Source organism: Gavialis gangeticus, unplaced genomic scaffold (assembly GCF_001723915.1).
Source record: "Gavialis gangeticus isolate Ggan-Ray unplaced genomic scaffold, GavGan_comp1, whole genome shotgun sequence".
NCBI lineage: Eukaryota > Metazoa > Chordata > Crocodylia > Gavialidae > Gavialis > Gavialis gangeticus.
The window spans coordinates 102,726,280-102,738,113 of record NW_017729022.1 but is presented as its reverse complement, the minus strand read 5'-3'; the positions used below and the strand labels follow the sequence as shown (position 1 = coordinate 102,738,113).

At 42.6% G+C, this 11,834-nt stretch overlaps 1 protein-coding gene across 5 annotated transcripts in view; it reads right to left on the bottom strand.

Moving 5' to 3' along the window:
• Positions 1–819: 819 nt before the first annotated feature.
• PARVG (parvin gamma) overlaps positions 820–11,834 on the bottom strand; it is a 45,986-nt gene continuing 34,971 nt past the window's right edge. For all 5 annotated transcript variants that reach the window (XM_019515758.1, XM_019515755.1, XM_019515754.1 and 2 more), the window contains 2 exons: positions 4,254–4,326; positions 820–1,138 (listed from right to left, as the gene is read on the bottom strand). In XM_019515758.1, the coding sequence (XP_019371303.1) occupies positions 1,053–1,138; positions 4,254–4,326 (159 nt within the window). In that variant the 3' untranslated portion in view covers positions 820–1,052. The remainder of the gene's footprint in view (positions 1,139–4,253; positions 4,327–11,834) is intronic.

Below are 11,834 nucleotides of genomic sequence, written 5' to 3'. Positions count from 1 at the left end.
GCAGCTATGGAGGAAGCCATGGGAAGCAGCAACAGGGAGTTCCTGACACCTGAGTGGGACAACACAGCTGGAGTATTGTGTCCAGTTCTGGGCACCGCACTTAAGAAAGGATGAAGATAGGCTTGAGAGGGTACAAAGAAGGGCCACCCATATGATCAGGGGCCTAGAGGATAGGCCCATTAAGGAGAGCCTCTGGGAACTAGGCCCGTTCAGTCTGAGTAAGAGAAGACCGAGACGTGACTTGATAGCTGCCTACACATATGTAAGGGGTGAGCATCAAGATCTAGGGGAGCAACTCTTCAGGAAAGCACCTCAGGGGAGGATGAGGACCAATGGGCACAAGCAAATAGAGGGAAAATTTAGCCTGGACATAAAAAAAAAACCCCAACTTTTTTCCCCGTAAGGGTTACCAGAATCTGGAGCACAGCAGAGGTGGTGCAGTTGGCATCCTTGGAGGTGAGACTGCATAAGCACCTTGTTGAGCTCATTTGAACCCAGTAACCCCATGACAGGGGACCAGACTTGATGATCTTACAGGTCCTTTCTGGTCCATCAATTCCATGATTCTAACTCAGCTGCTGAGAATGGAGGAGAGACTGTAAAAAGAAGCAAAGCAGCCTACTCGTGAAACTGGTATGTGAAGAGAAAGATTCCAATTTAAAAAGATACAGGTTTTGGTGTTGTCTTTGCTTTTTCGTTGGGTTTTTTTTTGTTTTTAGGGTTCTTAGGTTTTTTGCCATCCCAGAAGCAGAAGACCTCTATATTGTTAATTTAACTTAAATTGATGAAAAGCAATGGATAATATTAATGTTTATTTTAAAGCATTTATTTCAAAATTATTTTTAAAAAATCAAAATCAAAATCTACCAAGCCTATTTCTATTGCTGGCAGCCCAAGTTATATAAGTGCAACTTTCCACTCATACATGTTTCATTAACACATGTTTGCAGGCAAATCAGGCACAGGTGGATATACGTGCAAAGTGGCAAACACAACTGGAAACGAAAAAAATGATCCTATAATGCACTAGGATGAAAATCTATGTCTTGCTTTCAGTCTTCACTTTTTCTGGTCTTGTATTTGGAATACAAGCAATATAAAATCTTCAGTATAGTCTTCACATCTCTGTGCATGATATCTGTGGATACATAAGTAACAAACCAGATGGGAAACATTAAAAATCCTTGAAATAGATAGATGCCAACTGTCAAAGCAATGAACACCATCTTCCACTGTTCTCAAATTATAAAGTAAATTTAGACAAAGCAATTGAGTAAGAAGCAAAAGAGGATTTTCAGGTTTTCATGATTTCTGAACTCAATTAGAGAGACATCACTGGAGAAAGGACATATATTATATAGTAAAAAATAACTACACTGGCAGAAAAGACTAGAAATTTAATAGGACTTTACACCTATAGTTTTATTATGAGTGTACCATGGTATGAGTGATAGCAGGTATTACATTAACTCTTTATTCCCTGTTTTTCAAATGTTTGCACTTTATTTTTTTGGTTTTTGAACACTGCAATTCTCAGCTTCCATATTCTGGAAGGGTACAAAATACTGCTATCCAGTCATAATTTAAATTCAATTTAATAAAAGGTTTCCATCAGCTAAGGAAATTATCTTGCAACCCAAACTGCTACTTTACCAAATGTGGAGATACCTAGAGACCTTGATGCTCTTCTTACATTGAAGGTGGATCAGTATTCAGACTGACTGAACCTGGTAGAAACAGCCTGGCTTCATTAAATACCATTTGATTCCATTAAATTCTAAAGTTGGCTGATGATTTAGCCCATGCCATACATAAATGACATACAGATGTTGGAGTTAAATTTCCTCCAGTAATCATCAGAAGACATCGTATCTGAAGTCATCCTACATGTTTAGAGAACTGGATGTCTATTGCTTCTGACCTACTCACAAAAATATGTACTGAAGATGAATATGCTTTCACAATTTAACTAGAATGGTTCACAAAATTCCAGATTTCACATGGTATAAAGCCACTAAATTCTTCTTTGCATGCACACAATTTTTGTTCATTGAAAAGAATGACCGTGCCCTACCAGTAGAGCTGTTTGGAAAAAATACAAAAAAAAATCTAAACCTAAAACATCTGAACAAAATTTCTTGTATTTCTTTGTAACAGGTTGTCCTCCCCAGCAGCATTCTAGTGACCTATGAGAGACACCCCTGAAGTCGCTTAATACTTCACTTCTGTATTTTGTCTTGTAACCCATCTTTACTCATCCTCCACATCTTGATGTAAATATTGTTTAGATATTTTTACAAGCAGGAGACCACCTGTTGTACTTCTATGTTAGGGTTCTCAGCCACCATGGACTTTCCCCCACCCCGTCTTTCTCTAGCTAGGCCTGCCAACCTAAACCCACCAGGTAGGGTTCGACTCCAAGGCTCTAGCTCCTTAATACTCTCTGGGCCCATGGCCCTCCTTTTGTGCTCACTATGGCAACAGGCCTTCTGGCCCCCTTTCACACTGTGTCCCTGGGTGCCAAGTTGTTGGTTCCTCTGCCTCCTCAGGCTTGGCCCCTTTTTTATAGCTCAGGCTACTAGCCAAGGTCCACCCACTGGGACCTGGCTTCAAAGTCCTGCAGCCAGCTTTGGGCCACCGGCCCTATATGGCTACACCCACTAGTGCACCAGGCCCTTTGGCCTTTTATGACTGTGCCCCAAGGCACTAACAAGGCCTCCTCCTCTCCTACAGCCTCGACCACAAACCACTGGTTTACTAGCCAAACACAAACAGTAAGTCCATGGGTGATAACCAAAAAAAAATGAAATTAAGGAAGGCAGTATGCCAGCTCATGTTTTCCATGGCTTTGTGCTTCTGCTTCCCTATGTTCCTTCTTGTGGGGCTGCCACAGCTTCTCTGGGAGTCATCAGCAGTTCACCCCTTCTGCCACCTTAGTTCAGCCCAGGGTTTTTATAGTTCTGGCCTCCCACCTTCTGGTTACCTGACTAGCTGGTAAGGCTCAGGTTTTAACCCCTACCCTGCCAGCAGGCTGTGCCCAGAAAGTTCTGGTCCTAGAGGGTCCAGCCTACTTTCTGGAAACAGGGCTAGGGTTTCCTGTTACATTCTTCTACATACATTTTTGACCAGGTCTTCACAACAAATGCATTTACAAATGGAAGACCCTCATGTGAGAGATGTGTACATGCTTGTCTGTATTTTCATTTGGGCATGCATGCCCACACTCGCACACATGCATAACGACTGTCTGTGAATGAACCATCCAACTAGAAAAATGTCATTTTTTTAAACTCTGGAACTGTGTACTAAGGGAAAACATGAAATACCAAAAACTTTACATCTTTAAATGAAGACCTGATGTCTTTCTAATAGGCATGCTCCAGTTCATCAACTAGTTATTGTACTGTATTCTGATATGATTAGCTAAAATTAGATGGTCCGTGTTATGCAAGATGTCAAGAAACATTACCTTCATAGTCTCTCCTGGCTTTAAAAATCTATGAATCCATTTATGTCATGATTCTGGAAACAGGGCCCCACAACAGATACTCTTATTACCAAGTAAATGTGGTTGGAATTTTTACATGTTTTTTCATCAAAAACATTGATTTTTTTCCAAACTGGACCCTTCAGGGAACAAATATACCAGTCACAATGACAGGAAGAGAGACCAGTTGAGAACATCCAATACTGGAGATTAGAGCACCAGAGCCATGGGAAACTGATTGCAGTATCTCAGCTCTGAATCAAGCATGGTCCACAGCCCACATGACTGCACCACTCATTGACCTTTTGGCTGTTTCAGGGTGGGTCTCTCCCTGATTCTTCATGAAACCCCCCAGGCATTTAGAAGGTTATTAGCCCAACACAGAACATGCACGATCATGTACACACATGCACACACAGACAGCAAATTCAAATATCAAATCTTTTTGAGAGACAGAAAAATTGTTTCCCACCTGGCTCTATTCCTAAATGTAATTTCAACAATGACTAATGTATTTTAGATCATTTCAGTCTGGTTTTAAAAATTGGCAGCTTACTAACCAGGAGGTATTACATCAGTAGAACTGTTGCTAGTGTAGACAGAAAGAAAGTTAAACTAAATGTGACATTCTTAATATCAACTGCAAGTGAGGCAATGTGCAGAAAAGGAAATATTGTATAGTGCATGGGCGTCGTGTTGAAGAAGCTTTTGCAATTGATTTAATGAATTACCATTTCTCTTCCAGAACAAGATCTTTATCACTCACCTTCAGGGTTGAGAGGAACATTTAGAACTCCTTCATCTGTCAGCAAGTCCACGACAAGGTTAACATTGTGAAGCTGTTGATAGAGAAAGGTGAGATCAATGGAACAGAAAAACAACTTTAACTACAGATATACAGGGGGCACTTCAGTTCTTAAATCAGTATTTCTGAACCTTTTTGGACTCAAGGCACCCCTTACAAAATGCCCATTTTTAGTTTTCACTCATTTTTGACTGTAGAAATGTAATAGAGCAATTCATTTGTTGCAAACAACTCAGGAAGACCACAACAGGTCAGAATCTTTTCAGTGCTGTACAGTGGATTCCTATTTGAAATATCTGAATTTACCTTGAGAATCAGGTCTGCACACCTAACTGTGCTAACATTTCATGGCACCCTGCAGCATCTTTAAAAAGATCTTAAGGCAACCTATGGTGCCATGCTACCCTGGTTGAGAATCACCATCTTAAATAATTGAAATGATAGTTCGAATTGGTTCCCAAATATTTTTTCATGCTGTTTTTGGTTCTGATGGAGTGCCTGCTGTCACTTTTACCAAATGAAAAAAGTAAAACCAAGTTTCCAGTAAGAAATGACCTTATTTACTCAAATATAAGATGACCCTGATTATAAGATTACCCCCAATAATGAGACTCTATATATGGAAAAATTATAAATTTGATATAAATCTTCCAGGTATAGAGTCTAATTATTGGAGGTTTGTCTGGAATTTTCCCCCTTCCCACTGCTACAGCAGGAGAAATAGATCTGGGGGATTAGGCAGCCCCTTCACCCTCTGCTCCTCCTCCCCCCCTCCCACAACTTCTTTCTCTTGCAGCTCCTTCCTCCCACCTTTGTCAGACCCTGCTCTCCCTGAGCATAAGAAAATGAGGAGCAAATTAAAAAAAAAACAAAACCTTGAAATAAACACAGCTGTAGTCATTTGCATAAAGTACCCATAGATTTATTTAATCCAGAATTAATGTATTTCAGTGTTTTTGAAACTGTGCAGGTTTTAGCACTCCATAAACATACTTTTAAGTAACACTTTGGCATCTACTTTTATATAATACAAATATGCATGATATTAGTCCAAAGCCAAAAGGGTTACGTTTTACCATATAGTTCATTGGGTTGGGCCCCAGCAGAGTCAACAACATTTCAAGCCATGGTGATGCACAGCTCAGCATATGTGTTCCTCAGATATCCCCCTCCCCTACAAAGAATCCATGTGCTAATTAGCCCCCCACTCATGACTGGGTGTTCTGTCACAAGTCCTGGGATCCTCTATAATTTTGTATGCAGATGAGGCACAAGGCAACCTGGTCTGGCTTCACCTCAAAGGGCAGGGCCACACTAATTGTATACAACAGCTGGAGAGAGGAGGCAACAGAGGCATTCTCAGTGAATTCTTTGGGGGCCTATTTGACATTGTTTGCCAGGCATTTAAAGCTAATGTAGAAACAGGAATCATTGGAAGTGGGAAAGAAAGACACAGATCAACTGTGGGAGCAAAGGGGGAAGTAAAAAATGTATTCATTGTAGTAGCTCACCTTGACTTGAAAAAAGATTCAACACTGAGGTGGACTGTGCTTAATAGACACTACCATGTATCTTATTCAGATGGGTTGTACCAACCTATTCTTGTGGTAGGTTCCTGTCAGCACATGGGCCATGTGTTTTAAAGTCATGCTCAGTGTTGGCTACATTTAATCAAATTCATAGTCAGTTTCCATTACTAAGTACATGCTGCTTTTGGCAGCAGTTTAATGATATGCAATGCATTTAATTAGGTTTTCTTATATGTATTTGTGAGATGAGGAGTGTGAAGGAGTGAGAGAGAGCAAACAGAAGCCCCGAGTTGCCTTACATGCTGGGCAGGGGAGGTCAGGAGAAGAAAAACAGCCAGCAGTAACAGACAGGGAAGTTGAAACCAAGCAATACTTACAACATGGAGGGCTGGCAGGGCTGCAGCTGGAGACCAGAAGGGAAGAGAAGCAATTACCACACTTCCAGAGCAGCATCTCACTCCAGATTGGAGGAGGGAAGCTGCTCCAAGGTATTTCAGGCAGAGAGGGGTCAATTCCCTACAAGCCAGAGAGAGGAGTAGCCAAGCGTCCTGGCAGGCAAATGTTGTGAAACTTGCTGGAGGAACCCTGCCAGTGTGACCCTGAGAAGGAGGCAGGCAGAGGCCTGCACACACAAGGCTACTGATAATCCCTGGAGTGGAGTGACAGCTGAGGATCCAGGGAAGAGGCCAGAAGAATTGCTGTTCCAGGTTAGAACCTCACTGCACATGGGAGAAATCCTACTGGGACTGTGAATGCTCATGAATAAGTCAGGGCAGGCTTGTGCAGAGCAGTGACTGAATTGATTTTTTTGTTGTGACTGGGACACGAGAGCCTGACCCCAGGTAAAGGGGACATGGACTGAGTCTGGCAAAAAGACTGAGAGCAGTTGGGGTTTTGCTTTCTTTTGTTTTCTTTGGATATTTGAATACAGGCCAAGGCCACCCCTGGAAGGGTGTGCACCTAACCAAGCCAACAGTCACCCTGGTGGCTAAGTGCAGAATAATAGACTGAAAGGCAATATTACGATCTAGCTGCAGAGAACTACAAGTGTCATCTGGAGAGGCTAGGGTGGGGTAAAGGGGAGGTTTTGGAGCCCCACAGAAGGAAACAGGGATTGAGACTGGTAGGATCTCCTCGGGTATTGCCTTCTAGCAATATAACAACGTCAAAGTCACGGCAGGTGAGAAAACATAAAATAGACTTCCTGGCAGACCAGGTAATCCAAAGCCAAGGTCCACCCTGTCACCGCCTGTAGGAAAGCAAGCTCAGGGCAGTGGCAGCAAGCCTACAACACCTACAGTCATCACAAGGAGCTCCCTCCCTTGCTGATTAGAGAAAGAAGAAGAAGAAATGTTTTATTTAACAGGAATCTTTCATTTAGAAGCCTCTGAAAATATGCTAGATGTATGGCTAACAAAGTATTTTTTTCTAGTTGTGTCTTCCCCTGCCTGCCCCAATTTAATATATTGGTAACATATATGGGGTAATTCTAAAAAAAATATAGTTTGCAGTAAGTTTCTCATTTTCTGTGTAAAATCATAAAGGTTTGAAATTTTTGGCCTTAAAAGTGTCTAGACAGTATTAAGTATTATATTGTTGATGTTACCTCATGTTATCTGTAAGAGATTAAATGCATTACTGGGAATCAAGCATTTACAGTTCTCATGTACTCCCCTCCTGGCTAGCCATCTCTTTCCGTCAGAACAACTATGTGGGAGCATGCATTTCATAGTTTCATAGTTTCTAGGGTCAGAAGGGACCTGAGAAGATCATCTAGTCCGAGCCCCGGCCATGGAAGGAAAGACTACTGGGGTCAAATGACCCCAGCAAGGTGTTCATCTAACCTCCTCTTAAAAACCCCCAGGGTAGGAGCCTGCACCACTTCTCTTGGAAGTTGGTTCCAGCCCCTAGCCGCCCTGACGGTGAAGTAGCGCCTCCTGATATCTAACCTAAACCTACCCTCTGCCAGCTTGTGACCGTTATTCCTGGTCACTCCTGGCGGTGCTCGGGGGAACAGTGACTCCCCCAATGCCTGCTGATCCCCCCTGACTAGTTTATAACAGGCCACAAGATCCCCCCTCAGCCTTCTCTTTTGGAGGCTGAACAGGTTCAGGTCCCGTAGTCTCTCCTCATAGGGCCTGCCCTGCTGTCCCCTGATCATGCGAGTGGCCCTCCTCTGGACCCTCTCCATGCTGTCCACATCCCTCTTGAAGTGCGGCACCCAGAACTGGACGCAGTACTCCAACTGCGGCCTGACCAGTGCCGCATAGAGGGGGAGGATCACCTCTTTGGACCTGCTCGAGATGCATCTGTGGATGCATGACAAGGTGCGGTTGGCCTTCCTAACTGCCTCCCCACACTGCCGACCCATGTTCATCTTGGAGTCAATGATGACTCCAAGATCCTTTTCCGCCTCCGTGCTGACAAGAGGGGAGTTCCCTAACCTGTAGGTATGGTGCCGGTTGTTCCTCCCCAGGTGCATCACCTTGCACTTGTCTGTGTTGAAACCCATCCTATTCTCATCCGCCCACCCTTGTAACCTGTCTAGGTCTGATTGTAGCCTGTTGCTTCCTTCTAGTGTGCCCACGTCCCCCCACATCTTAGTGTCATCAGCAAATTTGAACAGGGTGCTTTTTACCCCCTCGTCCAAATCACTGATGAAGATGTTGAACAGTGCAGGCCCGAGGACCGAGCCCTGCAGAACCCCACTGCCCACGTCCTCCCAGGTTAAGAAGGACCCATCCACTACCACCCTCTGGGTGTGGCCCTCCAGCCAGTTGGTGACCCATTTGACTGTGTGGGTGTCTACACCACAGCCCCACAGTTTCTTAATGAGACCGGGGTGAGAGACAGTGTCAAAAGCCTTCCAGAAGTCCAGGAAGACTATGTCCACTGCTACCCCTGCATCTAATGATCTGGTGATCTGATTGTAAAAGGCCACCAGGTTGGTCTGACAGGACCTGCCACTGATGAACCCGTGCTGGTTGCCCCTAAGCATGCAGTCCCCTGCTGGCCCCTCCTGGATGTGTGCCAGAATAAATTTTCTCGAACAGCTTGCCTAGGATCGAGGTAAGACTAACTGGCCTATAGTTTGCCGGGTCCTCCATTTATCTATTGGCATTAAAAAAACAACAGAACAGTAGATTTTTGATTAATTATATCTAAAACCCAGATTCTACTCCCAACTTTGAATCATTGTAATGTAGGTTGGGTATTTACATTTTTACATTAAAAGATCCTATTCCTTTAAATAAAAAGCTTTGGGAGGCAGGGGTGGGGGCACTTTAATTAGAGTGACTCCCAGAGTCTCTCTAATTGAAGCAACTTGAATATCACATGTATCAGCATCCCTGTGCTGGAAAATGGCATTGGGCACTTTAATTAAAGTTCATCGAACAAGCTTTAGTTAACATACCTCCACCACCATTTTTCAGGGCAGAGACACTAATACAAGTGGTGCTGGAATCTGCTCTGACATGCTGCAATTACAGCGCATTGAAGCAGCTTTGATATCCGTGTATAGGAGGCCTATAGTACAAAAAGCAAAGGCCTCAAAAAATTATCCTTGGAAAACAGCAGGAGAAACCAGGAGTGACACCCACACCTTTTAACAACTCCTTGCTTCCTCATTCATTTCACTGGCTACTGATCAATCTGTCCTTCAGCAGGTACATTTTACAGCACTGACATGATGTTCCTTATTATCTCTCTATAAATCATGCTGAAGTGACACTCTGCATAAGCCAAGCAAGAGTTGTATTTCATTCCAGAGAGATGCAACACCTTTGGGTTGCCACCTGGTTCTGTGATTAGAAGCAGAAAAAACAGTCTAAACCTAGATTTGAAGTGTTCACCAATCAGATAGCAAACGTTAAAGGATTAGAGAGCTAGAGAATTGTAAAGCTACAAACTGCTTAAACTAGAATGAATAAAAAAAAAAAGATTACTTAGTGAAATCACCAAGTAAAGAGGAAGATGTTTTCTTCCTTTCTCACCCAGTTCCTGAGGACCCTGGCAACCATTACACTTAAGACAAGATTGACCAGTTAACTGTGTCTCAAGAAGTGAGCTGGCTATATGTTCAGGCAATTAATGACATGACAAAATTGGGAAACAAGTCACCAAATTATTCCACAAAATATGTCAAATCATGCCTTAAACTGAACATGTGGCAGGCTCCCCGCCATGCAGCCTAATGCTGGCTTCATGGGGGATCTTAGTTGACAGACCCCTTCATGTCAACAGGCTGACAACCCTGTGGTGCAGCCCTAGGTGGAGCTGTCCCACACTGTTTTCAGGGTGCCAAGACAGGGGACCTCATCAGCTGAGCCAGGGATGCCAGATTGTGGGGAGCTGATGGCATCCTCATGATCTGGAAGGTTGACTGCTTTGCCTTAGAGCTCCCAGGGAGTTGTGGAGCAAGGCATTTAATACATCCCAGGCATGGCGACCCTGGAATGAGGAGAGGTTCCCTGGTCCTAGGGTCCCTGTGCATCAAGACCTTTAAAAACTGCATGTGCAGCCCACCCCTACACATGGTTTTCTGATATCTCAGTGCATGGGGCTCTGGTTAAAGATTCCAGTACAGCCCCAGGGCCAAGACTGACAATCAGCTGATGTCTAAAGCATTGGGAAGTTAAAATATACAATGGGGTTGGAGCAAGGGTTTTACATGAAAATAAAGTCTCTGAACTAGGGTAGTAAGAGATCTTTTTATCATTGTCTGATTTTTAATATCATTTAATGTACAAGAAATGAAAAAAAAAGAAGAGTAAATAATGCTTTGACTAACAATTCAAAAGTAAGCCTAGTAGATCACTTAGCCCAAGATCAACATTATTGAAATGAAATTTCTTTAGACATATGGTATGGTAGTAGAATCAGTCTCACCCTCTGTAGATTCCTGTCTGAAAGTAAGGTACAATGGTCTGAGGCTAGAAATAAGAGGCAATATTTCTGGGTTCTAATTCCAACTCTGCCACTCAATTACTATATGATTTATCACTGTAAAGTGGGGGAAGAAGCCTTTCTTACATAATATTTGTGTGATGTTATTAATTAAAAGGGACAATTTAAAAAAATCTTTTAAAATATTTTGAATAAAAAAATATTCATTTGTTCAGTTGTTTTCATAAGGCACTCATTTTTATCAAATTATTTGAAATTAAAATGTTTTGTTTCTGGCTGAATACAACTGGATGAACAATTTTCACAGAGGGAGGAGAATATTGAATTGGGGGGGATTATCAATTTCATTCAAATAAAAAAATTGTGTTTGAATTAATTTGAAAGAAAATGGTTTGTCTTGAATATATTTGTCAAAGCATCAGAAGATCTAACAAGTGGCACATTTCCCTGCCCCCCCCTCAATTTCTCAAAAAGCTATTTTTCATTGAGAAAATTTGGACAAAAAAATTCAATAAATGCAAATTCATTTAGAGATGTTTGGGTCAAAAGGTTGTTCGTGAGTATTTCTTATGTTGTAATAATCTTTTGGACATTTTCATTATAAACATGCAATCCTGGGGGAAAGCAAAGAGTGGTTATATTTGCAGTGTGGAAACGGATCTTTTTTGGGAAAACTTTACTTTTAAGCTGTAGCCAAAAGACGCTTCCTTTGCTGTATGCCACCCTTAAAAAGATAAAATTAATTGATGCTTATTTTTAGGTACCTGGCTTGAATATAGCCTGAATCAGAAGTGACCCAATGTCAGCACTATTCAGAGGCTCATATGAAATAGTTTAGCAACCTCAGTTTAGTTTACAGTGGGAAGACTTCCACATACAAAACCCACCAACCAACAAACTAGTAGTAACTGGCAATTCAGCAGCATTGTACACCAGTGAACACTACACTGAAATTAGTACCGTAGCAACTAAGTTTGACACTTGGGGCAAGCCTGCAGCAGCAGCCTGCCCTTGCCCCGCACACAGGTCCCAGGGGTACACCCACCCCATGCTTGCCTCGAGGTGCACGCAGCAGCAGAAGTCACCTTCCCCCAGTCCCTGCACA